This window comes from Aedes albopictus, chromosome 2, assembly GCF_035046485.1.
Source record: "Aedes albopictus strain Foshan chromosome 2, AalbF5, whole genome shotgun sequence".
NCBI lineage: Eukaryota > Metazoa > Arthropoda > Insecta > Diptera > Culicidae > Aedes > Aedes albopictus.
In genome coordinates this window covers 360,383,310-360,404,009 of record NC_085137.1, presented here as the reverse complement: position 1 = coordinate 360,404,009, position 20,700 = coordinate 360,383,310, and the positions used below count along the sequence as shown (strand labels likewise).

Sequence of the window (20,700 nt, the reverse complement as noted above, 5' to 3'; positions counted from 1 at the left end):
TTTCATCAATTGCTTGCAATTGAAACAAGTAGTTGAGAGTTGGATTTACCTCATGAGATTACAATCCTATTTTAAAAATGATTGCATCATATTTATCTGATTCCGATTGTCTCGAGTTTTATTTTATTTCATTTTATTTTATTTTATTTTATTTTATTTTATTTTATTTTATTTTATTTTATTTTATTTTATTGATGCACAAGGGGGTCATGGGGCCAAGTCTCCCATGCAAGTCCAAGAACTCACATCGTCCATAATACACCGTAGGATTTGGGAGTAGGCATTGCAACCTCTTTAGCCATGCGGCTTTTGACGGATTTCGCGCCAACTCGAACAAATGTTGGCAGCACCCTCTCAGATTACAACGAAACTTTCTTGGTGTGTAGACCTTGCCCAGATAAGCCACTTTGCATACTCATTTTTCTATTTTTTTTTTCTCGACTGACTTTTGGAAAGGGCTAAACTTTTTTTATGGATTTTTTTAAAATGTTTTTAATCAAAAAATGACTACTCCTACAAAAAAGTGTTGTATGGGTGATTATCACAAAATAAGTCAAATTTTAAGAAAAAAATACTGAAAAAAATCCAAAATGAGCCCTACACTGAAAAAAATCATTCCTAAAAATTCAAAGTTGATTTAAAAAAAAACACCATTTTTGATTTTGATGAAATTTTGTCTCAAGACAGGTAATTATGTTCCCTACCAACCGTCCATACATCACAAGAGTGGCACTTTTAAGGAAAAAAAGTTTTTCTAACAAAAACTTTTTCTTGTTCGAATGATTTTTTTTTCAGTGTATTTTGTTATCAACAATAAAACCAGTGAAGGCCATAACAATCCCAGAATCCAATGAAAATCAATTTTCTAGGAGATTTTGTGTTATTTATTCAATCATTTGGAAGGGTTTTCCTATACATAAAAAAACTTCAAAATATTACAAATGTATTTTCTTAGGAAATGTAATGTTTGATCGCAATATGTATTGAAGTGCACTTTTAAATATACAATTATTTATAATTATGAATTTTTCAAATATATATGTGTCTTAGAGCCAATTTCAAACATGTTCTTTTCTATTTTTTTCCGATCATACTAAATATTTTTTGTTCATCTTCTGAATTAGAATACCTGTTTGCCTTTACTTTGTCGCCAGGAATAGCCAAAAAACTATGGAATTTCTGAGTGCCTGGTATTGTTTTGGCGTTATTATATATTTCTTCGAGATCTTCTGACATTTTAATGTACTGTTCAGTGGATACGTAACAGAAATTTAATTTAGTTATATTTTTATCTGTCTGTACAACTGCCCCGTTATATAACTCTCGTGGAGTTGTTATGGTATTTCCATAATCTCGAGCAAGACTTGCTCTCTTTGCCATTCGCTTGAGAGTGCCACCAATAGCATCACATGGACCTTTACCGTGGGACGTTGCAAAAAAATGCCATTCTGCTCTTAATGCATGCTTTGACTGGAATCTACATAGACTAGCAAAGTTCTTCTTATTTTTGTATTGTGATGCTGCCCAGGCTTGTCCGCACTCAGCGCATGAAATTTCTGCTCTTTTAATTTACACCACCAAAACCATCGTTTTTATGCAATCTTCCTATCTTACCTGATAGAAGGATGTTTGAATATCCTAAATGTCATTTCAAACTGTCAAAAAATCGCACCGCAGTGCCACACTGTGCGCGCAAAGAGAATTTCACCCGGGTGAATTCACCCCAGTGAATTTCTCTTTGCACGCTCAGTGTGGCACTGCGGTGCGATTTTTTGACAGTTTGAAATGACATTTAGGATATTCAAACATCCTTCTATCAGGTAAGATAGGAAGATTGTATAAATACGATGGTTTTGGTGGTGTAAATCAAAAGAGCAGAATTTTCATGCGCTCAGTGCGGACAAGTCTGATGCTGCCCCATCAGACATAAAATAAATTTTAGAAAAGTTCGTTAATTGTTTCATAAAATCTATCATTTTTGAGATGAACAACTGGACCGCAACTGTATCGTGAGCCATTACTTCCGATATGATAATGAAGCTAACATTTACAAGTTTATTATCTTTCATATAGTAAATTTCAAATGGGTGTATTGTTGCTTGCGAGTTGTTCCAATGATATCCTTGAGCAGCGTTTTGAATTATGAATGAATAGTTTTCAGAGAAATCACAAATCGCAAGAATTTCATCATCCTTTAATGTATCTTTTTTATTTCTGAGAAATGATGATTGTTGTTTATGAATAAAGTCGTGTGTTATAAGTTTGTCAATTTTATCAACAAGATACGGAACAAATTCATCAACAGGTTTAATAATCGTTTCCAAATTACAGCGATCAGTATTCAACCACTGCTGAAATATAATCTCTTCTTTGTCATTTGATTCTAATATCAATGTAAGTTCCTCTTCAATGTGTTCATCACAAGCACACTTTTCACAAGCACGGAAAAAGCAATTATCTGTTCTGGTGGAAATATCGCAAAGCATTTTTTGTATTATTTCATCTTGTGACACAATTCTTATACTGTTGAACATTAAATTTACATTTTCATGAATAGTACATATGCATACATTATGTATACCAGTAGAATCAAGTAAAATACAATGCTTTGGTCGCAACTGTGTAAATACTGTGAAACCAATATTCACAGTTTTTTACATATCTACAAAAATCATATAAGCCTCTTTGAGCGACATCATCAAAAGTCGTTTTTGAACTTGTTGTTTTTTTTTCCATTTCGAACCTCAGAAACAAAATCATTTGTTCCTGGCATTGGCCTGCTGATATCATTATCATCAAAAAATTCTCTTACTATTTGTTTTGTATCGTCATCAATACCATGCCCCCTTCTTTTTTCGGTGGTACAAAGAATACCCTGTTCATAAACAAGATCCTTCACCTGCCTCGCCATATACATTGGTGCGTTAAACTCTCTTGTGATTTTATTTACCGACCAAGACTTAGGAAGTACAGATAGTATTTCAATCTGTTCGCTTCTGTCAGTTGTAGGGTGATTGAACTTATCCTTTAACTGCATAATTATCTCGTCACACGCCTCCACTTTGCCAACATCCGTTGAATCTATTCCGAAAATATTTTTTCGAACTGCTTTCGTAATCTGCAATGATTTGTTTATGCGATATTCCATACTTCTCATGTTTCTAGATGAGATTGGCGATAAACTCAATGTTTCAGCAATGGTATTAAACTTCTCAATATTATGGGGACCCTGTAGTTGATCTGTTGACGGAATTGACTCCAATGATGGAATAGATGGTACCATATCTGTAAGATAAAAGTTAAGGTTAACAATATAATAATGAATGCAGTGGAAAGTTAATGATAGTTATTTATGCAACGAGTTGCAAAAATGATTTTTTTTTCGCACAAGTAGTACATTTATCCAACGAGGCTTGCCGGGTTGGATAAATACGAAGAATACTGAAAAATGTAGTTTTGCAACGAGCTGCAAAATGAGTTATATAAAAGAAGCTAACACGTTGAAGGCTTACTTACCCAGCTCATGTTCGATTTGTTGACCACTCGTTGACGGTTCTGGTTCTGGAACATCATGATGTTGCTGCCCACTAAATGATGGTTGCATAGTTTCGTCGTTTCCATCCGATCGGCGTTTTTTCGTATTCGGGCTTCTGTTGTGACTTATCAATCCACGACATGACTCACAAATACTCATCGATTCGTCGATTTCATGTGTATATCCCATGGAATGAATTATATCTATCAATCTTAATGACATGCCCCGTAGATTATGACGGTTGCACTTTGGATTGTTTATTTTTGCACTGCACTTGAATTTGTTGAATTTTGATTTATACGATTGATCCATTACTTTTCAGAACTGCCTTTAATAACCAAAGAGAAGTAACACGTTGAATGATACCGATTCATTTTCTTGTTTTGTTCATATTTGCTTTAGGTACAACTCTTGATTTGTTTTTTTTTTTTTCGATTAGGTAGTTCGAATCTAATAAATAGCCTTACCTAATATTAGGTAAGAACATGGGGTAGAAACGTTTGGGTAGAAATTACAGCAGCACGTATGAAATGCGTGTTCTAATTGTATATTGTTTCGTACTTCTAGAGTGCTGCTGCGTGAATATGGGTGCATTGCATTGTCGCATATGACACAATAAGTTTCATTGCATTTTGAGATTACTAGATAACCTTCACTGGTTTAGTTTGTTTTTAAAAAAAGACACTGAAAAAATAATAATTTGGACATGAAAAGTTTTTGTTAGAAAAACTTTTTTTCCTTAGAAGTGCCCATCCTGTGATGTATGGACGGTTGGTAGGGAACATAATTACCTGTCTTGAGACAAAATTTCATCAAAATCAAAAATGGTGTTTTTTTTAAATCAACTTTGAATTTTTAGAAATGATTTTTTTCAGTGTAGGGCTCATTTTGGATTTTTTTCAGTATTTTTTTCTTAAAATTTGACTTATTTTGTGATAATCACCCATACAACACTTTTTTGTAGGAGTAGTCATTTTTTGATTAAAAACATTTTAAAAAGATCCATAAAAAAAGTTTAGCCCTTTTCAAAAGTCAGTCCAGATAAATTTTGAAGAAACTAAATATGCAAAGTGGCTTATCTAGTCTTAGTGTACATACCCAGAAAGTTTCATTGTAATCTGAGAGGGTGCTGCCAACTCCGAATACGATTTGGGGCGAAATTCGTCTTTTAAGTTTTGCGTGGCCTAAAGGATGAGGAAATGTGGGAGATTGATTTTGCGTATTAAGCTGTGAAAGAATGTGTTGTTAATTAAATGGTCAACGTTATTTACCTTTACGTATTTTCACACAAAATTAACAAGTTTGGCGATATGGTGCATGATTTTCAGTGAACTTGCATAAACAGCTCTTCTTGTGATACTTGTTCTTGAGTCTTCAATATTGGAAGCTTGACTAATAATAATTTCAAAAAATAGAAGGACAAATTGTGTATCAACTTCCTTCCTAAAAATAGGAATCAAATATATCAAAAACAACAAAAAAGGACCATGACGCTTCTTCGTTTAATCACGAAAAGTATCGGTTCTTGTTGGCACCACGAGTGTGTATCTTTCTCTGTGGAGTAAAGATACATTTAAGCCCCGAGACCTGACAGCAATCAAGCTGATCACAAGGTTGTGCCTTTGCCCAGGGATCTGATTCCGATTGTCTCGAGTTAATCGAAAACCGATGGTGTTCTAAAGCAACCATGGGAAGTAGAGCGTTAAGAAAAGTAACAGGGTTACCTCTTCTACAGATGGGTCGTTTGTAAGGATGTTTCTAATTTCAGTATCTAGTCTGTATGTCGTTCTGCAAGATTGATATTGAGGACAAACTGCGAGTATGTGTTCAATAGTCTGTTGAATTCTAAAACCTGTACCCGTAATAATCGGGACACAGCAAGCATTATAATATAACTAGCTGACTCGACGTGGCTAGCCACGTTTGCTTAAAGAGTTTCCACAATTCATAAAATTGACACAATAGCTTAGAAACGTTTGCTTTAAGTCTTTTGTTTATCTACAACTCTGTTCAGAATATACATTACAGAATTTTCTCCGAGTTCTATACAGAAAGTTTTAAGATATGCTTCGTCGAAAGCACTTAAACGTGATTCTTACGAAGAATGTTCGAGAATGGTCATAAACCTTCGAATTCATCCTATGATTCCTCATTTCTTCGAGTTCAAAACATTATTTATCGTAAATTCTCGAATATTTTTGGTAATAGTATTTTCATGCACCTAAGAATGTTCTAGAATATCTTCATCTAGGTATCTTCATCTTCTCCATTCCCTTATCTAATTTCTGCTCCCAGGAAAGTTTCGAGAATTTCTTTTAATTTGAAAGAAGCAGTTCACCACGAACCTTTTATTTAGGGTAATTCGCCAATTGTTGAACGGTTAGTACTGGCATTTTTGTTTTCGTTTATTTTTCCGTGCATAATTCCACTTTAGTTGAAAAATATCCAGTCAACGTCTAGATCTACTTATTCCTTATACTGCCCATTGCATTTGTATTCCCTTAAATTCCATTTTCAAAGAGAAAATAGAACATTTGTATGGGAAGTCTGTAACCCAAATGTTGAACGCTTCCTTAAGCTTGCTCATCCTAATGTTGGACGGTTCTCGCTAATTGTTGAACGGTTGAAGCTTTGTTCGTAATTGATGACGTATAACCCGACATAAACCTATCATTCACCTGTTTTTATTTTGGGCACCAAACCCAACTCAACAGTTATCCGATGTGGGTCCAACAGTGGTCCAACATTTCATAAAATTTGATCCGACATTGACCCGACATCCAATATTTTTTCACTCTGGCGGAATTTTTTCCGGATTTTTCGTGTTTTGCGCCCAGTTAGCCATTTGAGTGACAATTCATTCAAATGAGGGAGCTTTCATAAAATACGTCACGCAAAAATAGTCCATTTGAATCCCCCTCCTCCTATGCCACACTTTTTGTACGGGCCGTCACACTTTGCTGAACTCCTGTCACCTCACCCCCCTCAAAGCGTGACGTAATTTATGGACGTTCCCAAGGAATCGCTCCCCATTTGAAGAGAGCTCTAGTGGACTGAAAATCGTTTTAAACAGAACCAAATGCAAAAATGGCTGAAAAAATTTGACTAGAAGCGAAAATGATAGAAGAAAAGAACGCCTTCGAAAGCCCCTGGAAACCCATGGGACCCAGTCAACTCCCTAGAATACCCCTGGAACGACCCTGAAATACTTTGAAAACCCGTGGATCACTCCTGAAAAAGGTGAAGTGAAAAAAAAATATCTGACAGTTATGCCAACATCGTAGGTTATGCTAGTGTTCAACAATTGGATCTTAGCTGCATAATGATAGTGTGATAAGAAAAATGTTTTTTTCAAATGAAATTACAATGAAAATGTGATTTTAAACAATGTTAAACTGTTAAGGACATCCTTCCAGTTATTGTAACTATGTTGTGACTTTGATAATTGTGGTCGATTTGCCAGCAAAGCTTATTTCGAAACAGCTATTTCTTAAAATTAATCTTAAGAATTGTGCAATTTTCTCGTCATTAGCGGTACAAAATTTTCAATCGATATTTTTGACGTAAAATATGTATAATTTTGTAACTTTATTAAAGCAATATCATGGCACACATGTATACGCATCTAGATCATACGTTTACGTTGATGGAAAACTACTTAAGTTAAATTTATAATAACATTTTCAAAAACTGTTCAACATTTGGGTGGTGTTCAACAATTGGCGAATTACCCTATACGCCTTTTCTTTCCTTCGAAATATGTCCTAGAATATCTTATTTTCTTTGTTCTGGAAACATTCTTTCATTTATAAAAGAAAGCATATTATTTCCTTCGAAAAGTGCTCTAGAATGTGCTAGAAATTTATTTTTCATATTATGCTTATTCCTCATTGCCCAGGAAGATTCAAGATTTTTGTTTTCATAATTGAAATAGATACCTACCTCTCGAATATTACATTGACCCTCTTGAAGGAAAGGAGTTTCTTCGATTACGCTGAAACAGAAAAATCTCAAACACTCGTGGAAAGTTCTCTGGAACAGTTTTTGTTATCGATCTCCCATCCTATTCTTTCTTTACTTTTTCTTCTCCTTTCTCTAAATCATACAATGCTGTCCCCACCATTGCACGCTACGTGAAATATTTAAGTGAAATTTAGCTAAGCTTGACGGGAGGACATGCAAACATCTCCGGGATTTATTTCATACACCATTAAGCCGTTTTTGATCTCCTTAATATAAATTTAAAGAAAATTTTCATCCATTATGGAGATTTTTGAAACTTCTAGAATTACAATTTCCAGAAGTTTCCTCAGAAGCCGTTGTATCAATAAATATGCGAAACATTACAATCAGCATTGAGCTCATTCGAAGCGCCAGAAGGTATACTATCATGTATCCACCTTTTGATAGTAAACGGCTATTGTACAGGTCTTGTCTATTGAATGGAAGAATATTTTAGAAATTAGCAGACCCAACCTGGCTAACCACGTTCCTAAAAAAAGTATTTTTTTTATCCAAACAAGAAAGTCCTAGATTCTCCTGGAAGGAAAATTTCTAGAAGCTTCCTTGAAGGCTTATGTATCCATGCATATGTGAAATATTTCACTTAGCATAGTGCATCTCTTTGGAAAGCACCGGAAGGTATGATATTATGTATCCAACCTTGTTTAATATGTGACTGTTGTAGGGTTCTAGCTCGTGGAACAATGAAACTTTTTAATCTTTCTACAGAATTTAATGTAGCAATGAAACGAGGCACCTATGCAAAACTGCAGCGATGCATCAATGCACTAATGCAACGATGTACCACTGCAACTATGCGTCTATGCAACGTGCACCAATGCAATGATGCACCAATCCAATGATGCAGCAATGCAACGATGCACCTATCCAACGTTCACCAATGAAGTGATGCACCAACGCGACGATGCACCAATTCAACGACGCACCAATGCAACGATGTACTAAAGCAATGATGTACCAATGCAACAATGCACCAATACAATGATGCACTAATGCAACGATGAACAAATCCAATGATGCACTAATGCAACGATACACCAATTCAGCGATGCACCAGAGCAACGATGCACTAATGTAACGATGTACACATCAAAATTCGATTTGGGATTTCAGCAAAATGATTTGCTGAACTACAATCAGCAATCATGCACTTTACTGAAAATATCAGTAGTTCGGATTTATTTGCCGAAATCCAGTAAACTGGTTCGGTTTACTGAAGTATCAGCAAACTCGTCTGCTGCCAGCTACCAATGCAACGATGCACCTATGAAACGTGCACCAATGCAATGCTGCACCAACGTAACGATGCACAAATTCAACGACACACCAATGCAATGATGCACCAATTCAAAGATGCAGCAATGCAACGATGCACCAATCCAATGATGCACTAATGCAAGGATATACCAACTCAGCGATGCAACAATGCAATGACGCAACAATGCAACGATGCATCAATGCAATGATGCACCAATGCAACACAGTGCAATGATTATTGAAGCTTTTATTCTGTGAAACATTTCAATGAAACATTTCATAGCGTGACGGAAGGACAGACAACTCTGGGCTTTTATATATATGATGATTGCATCTAACATAATTTCGTAACACGTTTATTGCAATCTTTGTTATATTTTGTGTAACATTTTTTTATAAAATTTATAAGATTGTTTGTGTTGTCGCGAAAGAGATTGATAATTTTTTGTTATTCTGGTCACTCGAGCCAAAAGATGTATGACAAAACTTGTAACAAATTTGTTCTGAAATAAATAACAGAACTTGTCATAATTTTGTTATGATTTTGCAAGTTTAGTCTAATCAAACTTGATATATTCTCGTCATGATTATAATCCAACTTGTTATATTTTGGTTTTAATTGGAACGAGTTTTGTTAGTGTTGGGAACCACTGGATCAACCTAGTGGTCAACCGATCGCTACCACCACCAACACTGCTATGCTCACTGGTAGCAGCTTGACTGCTACCCGTAGATGCGCGAAAGCATAATGTAAATAACAACAGATCAGTCATTGTAGTTAGTCCGCGCGCTTCCCGCAAATGCATGTACGTTTTTAGTTCGTTCTTTTAATAAAGTTTTATTTATGTTATTAATGTACGTTCGCGTTTGATTCATGTGCAATGATGCACTCGACCACCCCGCCGGCGCGTACGTAACAGTGGCGACGAGGAAAAAGTGAATTTTTGAGAACATTTTCGCGCGAGTGAGTGAAAGTGTTTCCTTCACGGAAGAGGAGGAGGATCTCGGAAGACGGAATGTTTTCCCCACCCGGAGGTGACCGGCCAGGATCAGTGCCGCCGGCGAATGGACTGCAGCAGCATCCAGCAGTTCCAAATCACCAGCCGGGAGTGTCATTTCAGCCACAGCAACCACCGTCGGTTCCAGTCATCAACCCTCCTCCGTTCCTGCAGACCAGTGGTTCACAAGCTGGTTCATACGTACCACAGCAGCAGCAGCAAAATGTTTCGTCGGTCGATCCGGTGACGCTGCAACTTTTTCAGCAGATGCAACAGCAAATCAATCTGCAATTTCAGCAGCAGCAGGCGTTCCTCACCCAGCAGTTGGACGTATTCCGGACGGCGATGTCGGCAATCCAGGTCAGTGTTCCGACGAATCCGGAGCAAATACTCGACTCGCTGGCGAGTAACATCCGTGAGTTCCGGTACGAACCGGACCAAAACGTTACATTTGGCGGATGGTTCGTTCGTTACGAGGATTTGTTCGCCAAGGACGCCGTTCGACTCGACGATGAAGCCAAGGTCAGGTTGCTGCTACGGAAGCTAGGCCCATCGGAGCACGAGAGGTACACCAGCTACATCCTCCCAAAGAGTCCCAATGCAATCAGGTTCGACGACACGGTGAGTAAGCTGAAAAGTTTATTCGGAACACCAGAGTCTGTGATCAGCAGACGGTATCGGTGCTTGCGAGTCAAGAAGCAAGCCACCGAGGATTACAAGATGTTTGCCTGTCGGGTGAACAAACTTTGTGTCGAGTTCGAACTTGGGAAGCTCTCGGAGGACCAATTCAAGTGCCTCATGTTCGTCTGTGGGCTGAAGGCGGAAAGCGATGCGGAGATCAGGACGAGGTTGCTTAGCCGCATTGAAGAGCGGGATGACGTAACCCTGGAGCAGATTTCAGATGAGTGTCAACGACTTCTCAACATCAAACACGATACGACGATGATCGAGTCAGCGTCGTCGTCGGCAGCAGTGCAATCACTGAAGAAGCAGGACGGAAAGAAGAACTACCGTTCCGAGAGGGGATCAGCAGAACCAAGATCCAGTCCTCAGAAGGGCGCCCGTCCAACAACGCCTTGTTGGAACTGCGGTGCCATGCACTACTCCAGAGACTGTCCGTTCAAGAACAACCGGTGCAAGGAATGTGGTCAAATCGGTCACAAGGACGGATACTGCTCCAGTGCCAAGAAAATCAAGTCTCCCAGCAAGCGGTATACGGGAAAGCCAGCGAATATAAGAAGTGTGCAGGTGAAGAACATCCGGAAGCGACGAAGGTTCGTGAAAGCGGAAGTCAACGGCAGGCAAGTCAGTCTGCAGCTCGATACTGCGTCGGACATCAGTATCATCTCCGAGCAGACGTGGCAGAAGATCGGGCAGCCTGCATCAATTCCAGCAACCGTCCAAGCAGCAACAGCGTCGGGCAAACCCCTGAAGCTACAGTTTCAGTGTTGCTGCGAAATCATCATCAAGGGGGAGAAGCGCACTGGTCAATTCTACGTAGTCCCGCAGCAGCTCAACCTGCTTGGGCTAGATCTCATCGATGCGTTCAATCTCGGGTCGATGCCAATGGACCAATTCTGCAATCAGGCGCAAAATACAAACCATCATCAAGGTGCACGATCATTCAGAAAACATATCAACCAGTTGCGTTGCCGAGCAGGTGCTACCAACACACCAAAGCCCAGGACGATTCCGTCCAAGGCCGGCAAACATCAGTTGCCTTTGGACATCCTGCTTCAAGCCTGCAATCTGCATCAGCCAAGCCATGCTCAATCAGCACGCCATTCTCCATCACGTTCACCTTCGCTACCAACTCTAGCATCATCCGTTCCGATGGCACAGATGCCATCGACGCTTGCAGCACCATCCGTGCACTCGACTCCACTGCAAGCTACACCAGCTCAACCGAGCCTGGTCTGGGTGTCTCCAGCCACGACGGAGACTCGTGGGTCGTCTTCTGTGTCTGCGTCAACGTCCAAATTCCCATCATCCTCAGCAACAAGCTTCGCAGAGACCGAAACAGCTGGTTCGTTGCCTCGCCACTCTTTACGCCAACGAAGACCGCCGATAAGGTTCGACCCGTACCAGCTGTATAAAGAGGGGAGATGTTGGGAACCACTGGATCAACCTAGTGGTCAACCGATCGCTACCACCACCAACACTGCTATGCTCACTGGTAGCAGCTTGACTGCTACCCGTAGATGCGCGAAAGCATAATGTAAATAACAACAGATCAGTCATTGTAGTTAGTCCGCGCGCTTCCCGCAAATGCATGTACGTTTTTAGTTCGTTCTTTTAATAAAGTTTTATTTATGTTATTAATGTACGTTCGCGTTTGATTCATGTGCAATGATGCACTCGACCACCCCGCCGGCGCGTACGTAACAGTTAGAATTTTTGTTATTTTAACTACTTTAACTGTTCATGTTTTATAACAACCGTTGTTACAAAAATCATTGTAACAAAATAACACAACCTGTAATAGTTTTGTTTTTTTCCCATCTAGTCGGGGACGATAGGAGTCATTGATCTCTCCAGTTGAATCGGTCGGTCCGTTTCGTTGTCTGATCTTTGGCCTTGCGAAGAAAAAGATCATGTTCTCGTTGCTCCCCATGCTTCCGTAATTATATTTTTGGCCCAAGCTTTCGTGTCTTGAAAGGGGATTTTCCTTGTGAGTAGGTGTGAGTTCCATGTCTGGCAATGGTTTATGAAATCCCATTCCATTCCTGACACCCCGACACCCACGCTATCGCTAGCCTTGAACCCATTGGTTTAGTTTATATCATACCGGCTTGAATTATAATTTAGTTTTGAGTCTTCGACACTTGAAAAAAAATGTTAAAAATTGTATCAAATTGTGCTAAGTCATCCTATAGCTAAAATTTATATCACATTTTGTTATAATTTTGATACGATTATAACAAAATAGGTTATAATCATGATTAAACCAGTGAACTTTTTGCTACAATTTTAGTTATTTTAGCATCATCCTGCATCTAGTTTATAACATAATATGGTATAGAAAAATATTATAACATCAACACAATATGATATAAACTTGATATAATTTTCTGGTTGGGCATATAATTACACTCATTCGAAGAGGGTTAGAGGGTTCGAAAAGTCGGTACAAGATCACATTTAGATTTACTTGTATTTTAGCGATTTCGTTTTCGGCCACAAAAATTGTGATTTTTTACTAAATGCATCTATAATGATCTAATGCAGGGGTTCCCAACCTTTTTGAGGTGGCGACCCCTTCAAAAATTGTCAAAGCATCTGGCCCAATGTTTTTTTTTTAGATTATTCAAAATCCGAAGTCATTTGGGTACGTGGAGTAGCCAAAAATTTACTGTGGGAGGGATTTTTGACGATCATTGATATTTTTTATTTAACACTAGCTGACTCGGCAAACGTTGTATTGCCCATTTGATATGTGGTGGTGTGGACTTTTTTTTTGGCAATTATTGTCAAGTTATTACACTGCATGCTTACGCCGCTCAGCACTGAAGTGCATGATTTCCAGACTACACCAAAAATGTGTAACCACATTTTCCACAAAATCAGCTCCTGTGTCCGCAAAATCGTTAAATTCGCAAACATTTTTGTACAGCAGTCTAGCTAGGTTTACTAGTGACCTTGCAAAACAAAAAAATATCGACATTTCGCATCTAGACGAGTGTACGAGCTGTTTTTGAGCATGTGTAACTGTTACACATTATTGTGTGGACTGGAAATTATGTACTTATGAGTAGGGCTTACACATTCTTCGTGCTGAGTGGTTTTAGCGTGTGTGGTGCCGTACTTGATGGTCTACTGTATTTAAGCTCTGTAAAACGTTACACATGATTGAGCCCTAAATAAACAAACTAGATGAAAACATTAAAGGCAAAAGAGTATGTCTGAGTTCTGGCTACAGTCTACGTAGTTCATGGTCAATACTATTCTTCGATTTTGAATAGAATGTAAAAGGATCAACTTATCAGCTTGTACTTACCGCCGCAACCGGAACCAAAATCTCCACAAACAGCCCGGCCATCGCATGTTTGATGTCCTTATCTTTCACTTCGAGAAAGTACTGTGCACACTCGTGCATAAACTGGAACGACGCCTCAAACTCCTCAATCGGTGCCATTTTCACCCGGAAAAACTTCATCCCCATCAGCAGGCTGATAATACTGTGCGTGGTGTGCGGACTCGGTTCTTTGTTCCGCAGCTCTTTCAGCTCAGTCATGAACCGTTTCCGCACGGAGGCAAATCGGCTTTGCGCCAAGACTCCGATAACCTCCGCGTACAAATCGGCAATTATGTGGTTGTACAGCGCATTCGGTGACCCCTGGGCACCTTCTTTGTACTTGAACTGACGGAAGGCGAGGTTCTCGATATTTTTAACTATGTCGTCATGCCCCGGATGGAACGGGAACTGGCGTAGGATTTCAATCAGCGCCAAGCAGAAAATAAATTCCACCGCGGCTTCCCGCCGTTGCAGTTGAGATTCTAGATCGTTACCCGGTTTAGCCGCCGCCGCCGCCGATGACGACGTTGCGGGCTGGCGTTCAGTCTCCATTCGTTTCAAATCACGTTTGATATCGCCATCGCAGATTTGGTGCCACTGCCAGGCGAGCAAAGCTTTCAACAGCGAGGGCAGACAGTGCTCGGCAACCGACCCGAGAGCCTGCAGGAGCTGATCAAACTGATAATCCTCGCCCCGTTGCAACAGTTTAGTCAATGTTTTATCGGTGCTTTCGAGCATAACAGTTTCTATTTTCTTCTCCGCTTGCACTGTGAAATCGGCAAACAGCGTTCGCATTACAATCTCCCCGGGTCGCATTGTGCCATCGCTGGCAGCCATCATGTCGATTGCCGCCGACACACTTGGCGGAACGACCACCGACGACCGGTTATGTGTATTCCAAGGAAGCAGACTCAGTCTTACCGACGTGTTGGTACTGTTGGCCAACGGAGATTTAATTGATTCAACATCCACGTTGGAAGGATTTTCGATAATCGTAACGGTATCGCCTTCATCCGCTGCTAAGCCACCATCTACGCCGCCACCGGGCCCGGGCCCTGGACAGGGGGATGCATTGGCATTGGCTTGCAGTTGTTGCGAATCGTTTTTCGCCAAGTTTCGATCCGACGAGCTCAGCTTTGGAGTGCTGCTGCTGGTGAGGTTTATCGAATTGCGTACATTGTTGGTAATGATGATGCTCGTGGAATCACTGGAACCTCCTCCCACGGACGACGACAAAGCACCGTCCGACAGCGACGGTGGCTCCGATAGGGATTGATTTTGCTGATTGGCTACATTGGCGCTGTAGTCCACAGTCGGGCCAGTTTGCGATTCTGAAAATGTAGAGAAAACGGATTGCTTACAGTTCGTTTGGTCAATCAGCGAGGTTGAAGTATCTATTTCAATTGAGCAGGAGGAAACTTTTGCAATCAAATGAAATCAACTTGAACAATTTGTTTCGGGTCTCTGTATCTTATTTTCAAGATTTTTTCAGTGTGAAAGGTTGATCCGATGAAAGCTAACATTTTTATCAATAATTGTGATGCAACAGAAATCATTAATAAAACACTAATAGGGAAAAAAAATATTTAGATTTTTTTTTAAATACCAGTATTCTATTCATTTCCATAAGAAACTCCTGACGGAACTCCAGAACGAGCTTGCTTCCAGAAAAGTTCTTTGGAAAATCCATTTTTTTTTTTGGAAAAAAATCTCGGAAGGATTTCCTTGATGAAAATCCGATAACGAATACCTTAAGAAATTCATAGAGAAACCCCCAAATTAGTTCCTGGAGGAATCCTACAAAACGTTTTGGAAGATCCTGCTAGAATTTCATGGTGCAATCCCGGAAGGGATTTCTATATGCATCCCTGAATATCAGGAGAAATCTCAGAAGAAACTCCTGGAGCAATCACTGAAACAACTCCTGGATAAATCTTAGAAAGAATTTTGAAGTTCTTAGAGGAATCTCAAAATGCATCGCAGAAGGAACTCTTAATGTAATCTCAAAAAAAAAAATCGGAAGACAACCAGGTATTCCTACAGATTTTTTCCTGGGGTATCTCAAGGAGTTGCTTCTGATATTCTCCTTTTTGAGAATTTCTCCTGGAGTTCCATCTGTGTTTTCTTCAAGGGCTCTTTCTGAGATTTATCAAGGAGTTTCTTTTGTGATTCTTTTAAAAGCTCCTTCTGGAATTCCTCGAGGAGCTCCTTCTAGGATTCTACGGATCTTTCAGGAGTTCCGTCTGGAATTGCTCCAGGATGTCCTTCTGAGTTCAATTCACCCGGGATTCTCACCCTCATTCTTGTTTACGGACGTTTCCACTGTCGAACGTGTTTGATTCGTTTGAATCCGTATCCCATTTTATTTTGCTGGCGTGAATGGGAATGCTAACGGTTGACGTCTCGAAAGTCGATTCTATCGTGAACAATAATGAGGGTTTCTTAAGTTTCTTTTGATTCGTGAATTTTACCTAATGCTAATTCTTTACACAATTTCTAAGATTCATCCAGAAGGTTTTTATGACATTTCTTCAGGAGTTCTTTTATTTTTTTAATTCCCTTCCTGTATTGCTTTAGGCGTTCATTCTGTGATTTCTCTAGGAGTTCCTTTTCGAATTTCTCCCAGAATTCTTTTTCCATGAAAGTCTTGAAGGATTCCTTCAAGAGCTTTTTCTGAGAATACAACTAGAACTCTTTCCGGAATTCCTCCATATTATTCTGGTATTCATCCGGGAAATCCATCCGTAATTCCTCCAAGAACTTTAAGAGGAATGCCAGATCTCCAAGGAGTTGCCTCTCCAATGTTTGCAGATTCTTTCGGAATTCTTTTAGATGTTTCAAATGGAAATCCCGCTGGAACCACGAGTTTATTATAAAATTCCCAGATAAATTCCCCACCACATTCTTTTGCTTTTTGAAAGGTTACTAGCCGGTCGCTGAATAGCGCTGAAACCTCTTAACTAGGCCTTGGATGGATAGGGTGGCATACAAGAAGACGCTGTTAAAAACTGACCTAGAAGGTTACGGTAGACAGTGTGAAAATTAGTTTTTTGTAGTAGGGTCTATGCAGTCAGTTAGGTTCTCGTAAATTTTTCAGTTATTTGCCCTAAATTCCAAACTTAGGTAGTTTTGCTGCTTTTCGATTTGTCCTGTCTAACGATATGTTGTCTCTACTATATTGAAGTTTGATGTCAAAAAGATATTTTCATGTTTATGTCAATAAGGCTGACACAAATTTTGATTTTCTGTTATGTCAAACCTCAACACCGCCCCCCCTCCCCCCCTCCCCTAGGACACAAATAAATAATTTAGTACATTTCTTAACAAATACGACGAGTTTGATAATTTTGCCTAATTGTTTGGGTAATTTTTCATCAAAAACATTTAATATTTATCATCCACCCCCCGGGACGAGTCAACGAGTAAAGTGACAAAACAAGAAAATGAGATTTGTTCCGGCCTAATTGCTGGTCAAAATTTATTTTTGATGAGTTGTATGCAGGTAAAAGCAAAAGCAGATTCAGCAGCTGCTTATAAACCAAGGCTGTAATATAGTAGTTGTTAGGAGGCATGTCGCGTTCTGAACATTGACACCTTATCAACAGCAGCTTCTAGGTATTTCGAGCTGCTTCAATACTGCAATTTATTATCATTATTAGCTAAAATTTTCATTACAATTTCATTACACATTAAACTTACAAAGTAGTATCGGTTCACGGGACAAACAACTCTCCTAACACAGTGCACTCTCCTCGTAGTTCCTATCGGACTCACGGACTAAATACACTGCCGAATCGCCGCACCTCATTGCAATAGGTAGCTCCGATCGAATCCTCGAGCACGAAACGTAATGCGAGCATTCGTAACAGTAGTTTACGCAACAAGGTGCAGAATGAAGCTTTTCACAGCACGAGTCGTACATTTATCCAACGAGGCTTGCCGAGTTGGATAATTACGACGAGTACTGTAAAAATCGAATTCTGCACCGAGTTGCGTACAACATTTTTTTTGCAATTTTATAAGTTACCGCTTGAGGATAGTTTTTAATAAAACTTTCTTATCAAACTGCATTTTAATTTTCTAAACCATGTTCAAGAAAGTCTGATCATAGGGTAAAAAATATAATTTGGACATGTATGTAATTTGGACAGGCACGGTGATGTATGTCTTGTTCCAAAGAGCTAAAACAAGTTGATACTTCTCAATATCGATTATTGGATCAATCAGACCCTATTCTGTTGACTTTCGTTGAAAATACGCTTAACAATTACAAATTTACTTAAAAATTATCGAAAATGTAAATTGTTTCACTAAAACCCCCTAAATGCACAGGTATGCAAGACGACATACGACATACAGTCATATACAATATTCACCCCAAAAGCGTTGAAATAATAATTGTAAGAACTTTAAATGCCTTATTGCAATGAAAAATGTTCAATAAAGAAGCATTAGGCAGCCAATCTCTTAACATTCATCTAGAACGCTTAAAATAGGTGGTGTCCAAAATACATTGCATGTTTTCTACTGTTAGTATATTTTGGTCATCTGACGAACTACATGGGGATGCTTTGCGATTGCATACTTGGAGGCGTATTCTGTGGGTCTGGCGATATTTTCTCGATTTTAACAAAAACTATAATAGTTATCAAAATAGATGCCTGTTAAGCGAAGAAATTTAATTGTTTGTAAGAAAATATTTGTTAATTTATGCTACTTCCATGATCTAGCAGTTTTCATGGCTAAACATTGAGATAATTGCCCTGTCCAATAGTATGGGACACGCTTGTATGGAAAAAATAAATCCTCGCTCCAGTCGACTTTTTAGATCCTATTTAGGTCCCATATGAACTGCACAAAATTACAGCGCAATCGGTGGAACTATAATTTAGCGCAAGCGATTCAAAGTTTTCATAGGATTTACTATGGGAAAAGTTACACTTTCAATCAAAAAATCCCAGAGGTCGCCCTTTGTCTCCTTAATTCAAATCGATCAACGTTTCTTGTAGAAAAATCATTTGTGAAACTTTCCTTCGAAGATCGCAAAACGATTGGATGCTTGTGGAAAAAGTTATTGATTTATTACCGATTAGTGATCCAACGAGCGGCTTTTTGTTTTGTTTTATCAGCAGCACTGCTGCTGCCGTTGTTGCATGGGGTGGCGGGAGGCATCACCACCCCCAGAAATAGCAGCAGCCAAGGCAGCAGCTACAGTGCTGCTGATAAAACCAAGGAATTGGCATCCCTATCCCACCAATGCAATGTTTTCGTAGCCAGCATAACAGCGGCTCAAGCGTAGGGCTCAAGCTGACAACCTATCTTTCAACACAGCAGCATAATTTTAATGCGGGGTAAGAAAACAAGAAGACCATAACAGTCCCCTGGATAAAACAAAGCAAAAAGCCGTTCGTTGGATCACTAATCGGTAATAAATCAATAACTTTTTCCACAAGCATCCAATCGTTTTGCGGTCTTCGAAGGAAAGTTTTACAAATGATTTTTCTACAAGAAACGTTTAGCGATTTGAATTAGGGAGACAAAGGGCAACCTCTGGGATTTTTTGATTGTAAGCGTAACTTTTCCCATAGTAAATCCTATGAAAACTTTGAACCGCTTGCGCTAAATTATAGTTTCACCGAATGCGCTGAAAATTTGCACAGTTCATTTGGGACCTAAATGGAATCAAAAAAGTCGACTGGAGCGAGAATTTGATGTTTGTCCCATACTACTGTCCAAATTATATATATCCTAGGTTCGAATCGGAATTGAAATCGTCCGATAATCGGATTCGAGTTGCTCAGTAAATGTAGAGACAGAGGCTGAATCTACGGATGGCACGGTAGTAAGTAAAATGTGCGTAAGGTCAAAAGTGCTGAAAAGTGCTACTTTCCAGCATTCTTAAGAGTGCCGAAAAAGAGTACTTTTCGGCACACTTGCATTAGCGGTGAAAAGTAGGCCATTTCAGCGTACTTCAGCCATCTGAAATGTCCAACTTTTCACAACGAAATTGCAATTTTTTTTCCGATTACGTTGCGAAAATATTCATTTTTCCATCTGTGTGTAAAGAAATGGCCTACTTTTTCACACTTGAACAAGTGTGCACTCTTAAGTGTGCCGAAACGTAGTACTTTTCGGCACTGTTGTTTGAATGGCCAGTTTTGCACTAGATTTGCACAGCTTTTCATCTTTAAGGACAAACGTCTTGAAATCCCACTTCAATAGTGCATCAGAACTTCAAACGCACAAATCTCAAGAAGCAAGCTTCAAACAATGCATTTTATTATTCTGTTCTTGCTCACTTGTAATAAGCTTCAAATAATAAGATCAGGTGCGCTGGTTTTGCTTACGAAGAGATTTGTGCGCACGAAATCGCGAGTAGGTGCCAAAATCGGCCATTGTGGTGGCCATTTTGGGTTTCTAACAAGTCTGTCCTTAATCCTTGAAGGATGTGGACAACTTTTTTGCATAAGTTTTACTTATAGCTTTTGACCCAGTGGGTGGATTTTCAAAACCAAAATGTTTTTATTAAGGCGAAACTGGAAGCATTTTCTCATTTTTTCGGTTTTTGATTTTTTATTAAATAACGAAGCAATATTTTCAAAATCGGTTTTCGTACACATGTAGAGTATGGATCAAGGTATCTTCTGAATTTTTTTGCGGTGGAAAATGTTTTCCATTTTTTCAGAAACCATTTTTTTGTGAAATTTTGTTCAAAAATAGTTTCTGCAAAAACGAAAAACATTTTCCACTACAAAAAAAATTCAGTAGATACCTGGATCCATACTCTACATGTGCACGAAAACCGATTTTGAAAATATTGCTTCGTTATTTAATAAAAAATCAAAAACCAAAAAGTGAGGAAATGCTTCCAG

General features: G+C 39.1%; 2 protein-coding genes across 6 annotated transcripts in view; one reads left to right on the top strand and one right to left on the bottom strand.

Moving 5' to 3' along the window:
- The window catches only part of LOC109403764 (protein furry), a 460,946-nt gene that overhangs the window by 384,784 nt on the left and 55,462 nt on the right, over positions 1-20,700 (bottom strand). For all 5 annotated transcript variants that reach the window (XM_062852871.1, XM_062852872.1, XM_062852874.1 and 2 more), the window contains one exon: positions 13,811-15,159. In XM_062852871.1, the coding sequence (XP_062708855.1) occupies positions 13,811-15,159 (1,349 nt within the window). The remainder of the gene's footprint in view (positions 1-13,810; positions 15,160-20,700) is intronic.
- Positions 9,451-12,201, top strand: LOC134287243 (uncharacterized protein K02A2.6-like). Its single transcript, XM_062848914.1, has one exon. The coding sequence runs from the start codon at positions 9,832-9,834 to the stop codon at positions 12,028-12,030; it is 2,199 nt and encodes a 732-aa protein (XP_062704898.1). The 5' UTR covers positions 9,451-9,831; the 3' UTR covers positions 12,031-12,201.

What these genes read in the sequence shown, in the direction of transcription:
- LOC134287243 (XM_062848914.1), top strand. Translation starts at nt 9,832, where the DNA reads ATGTTTTCCCCACCCGGAGGTGACCGGCCAGGATCAGTGCCGCCGGCG.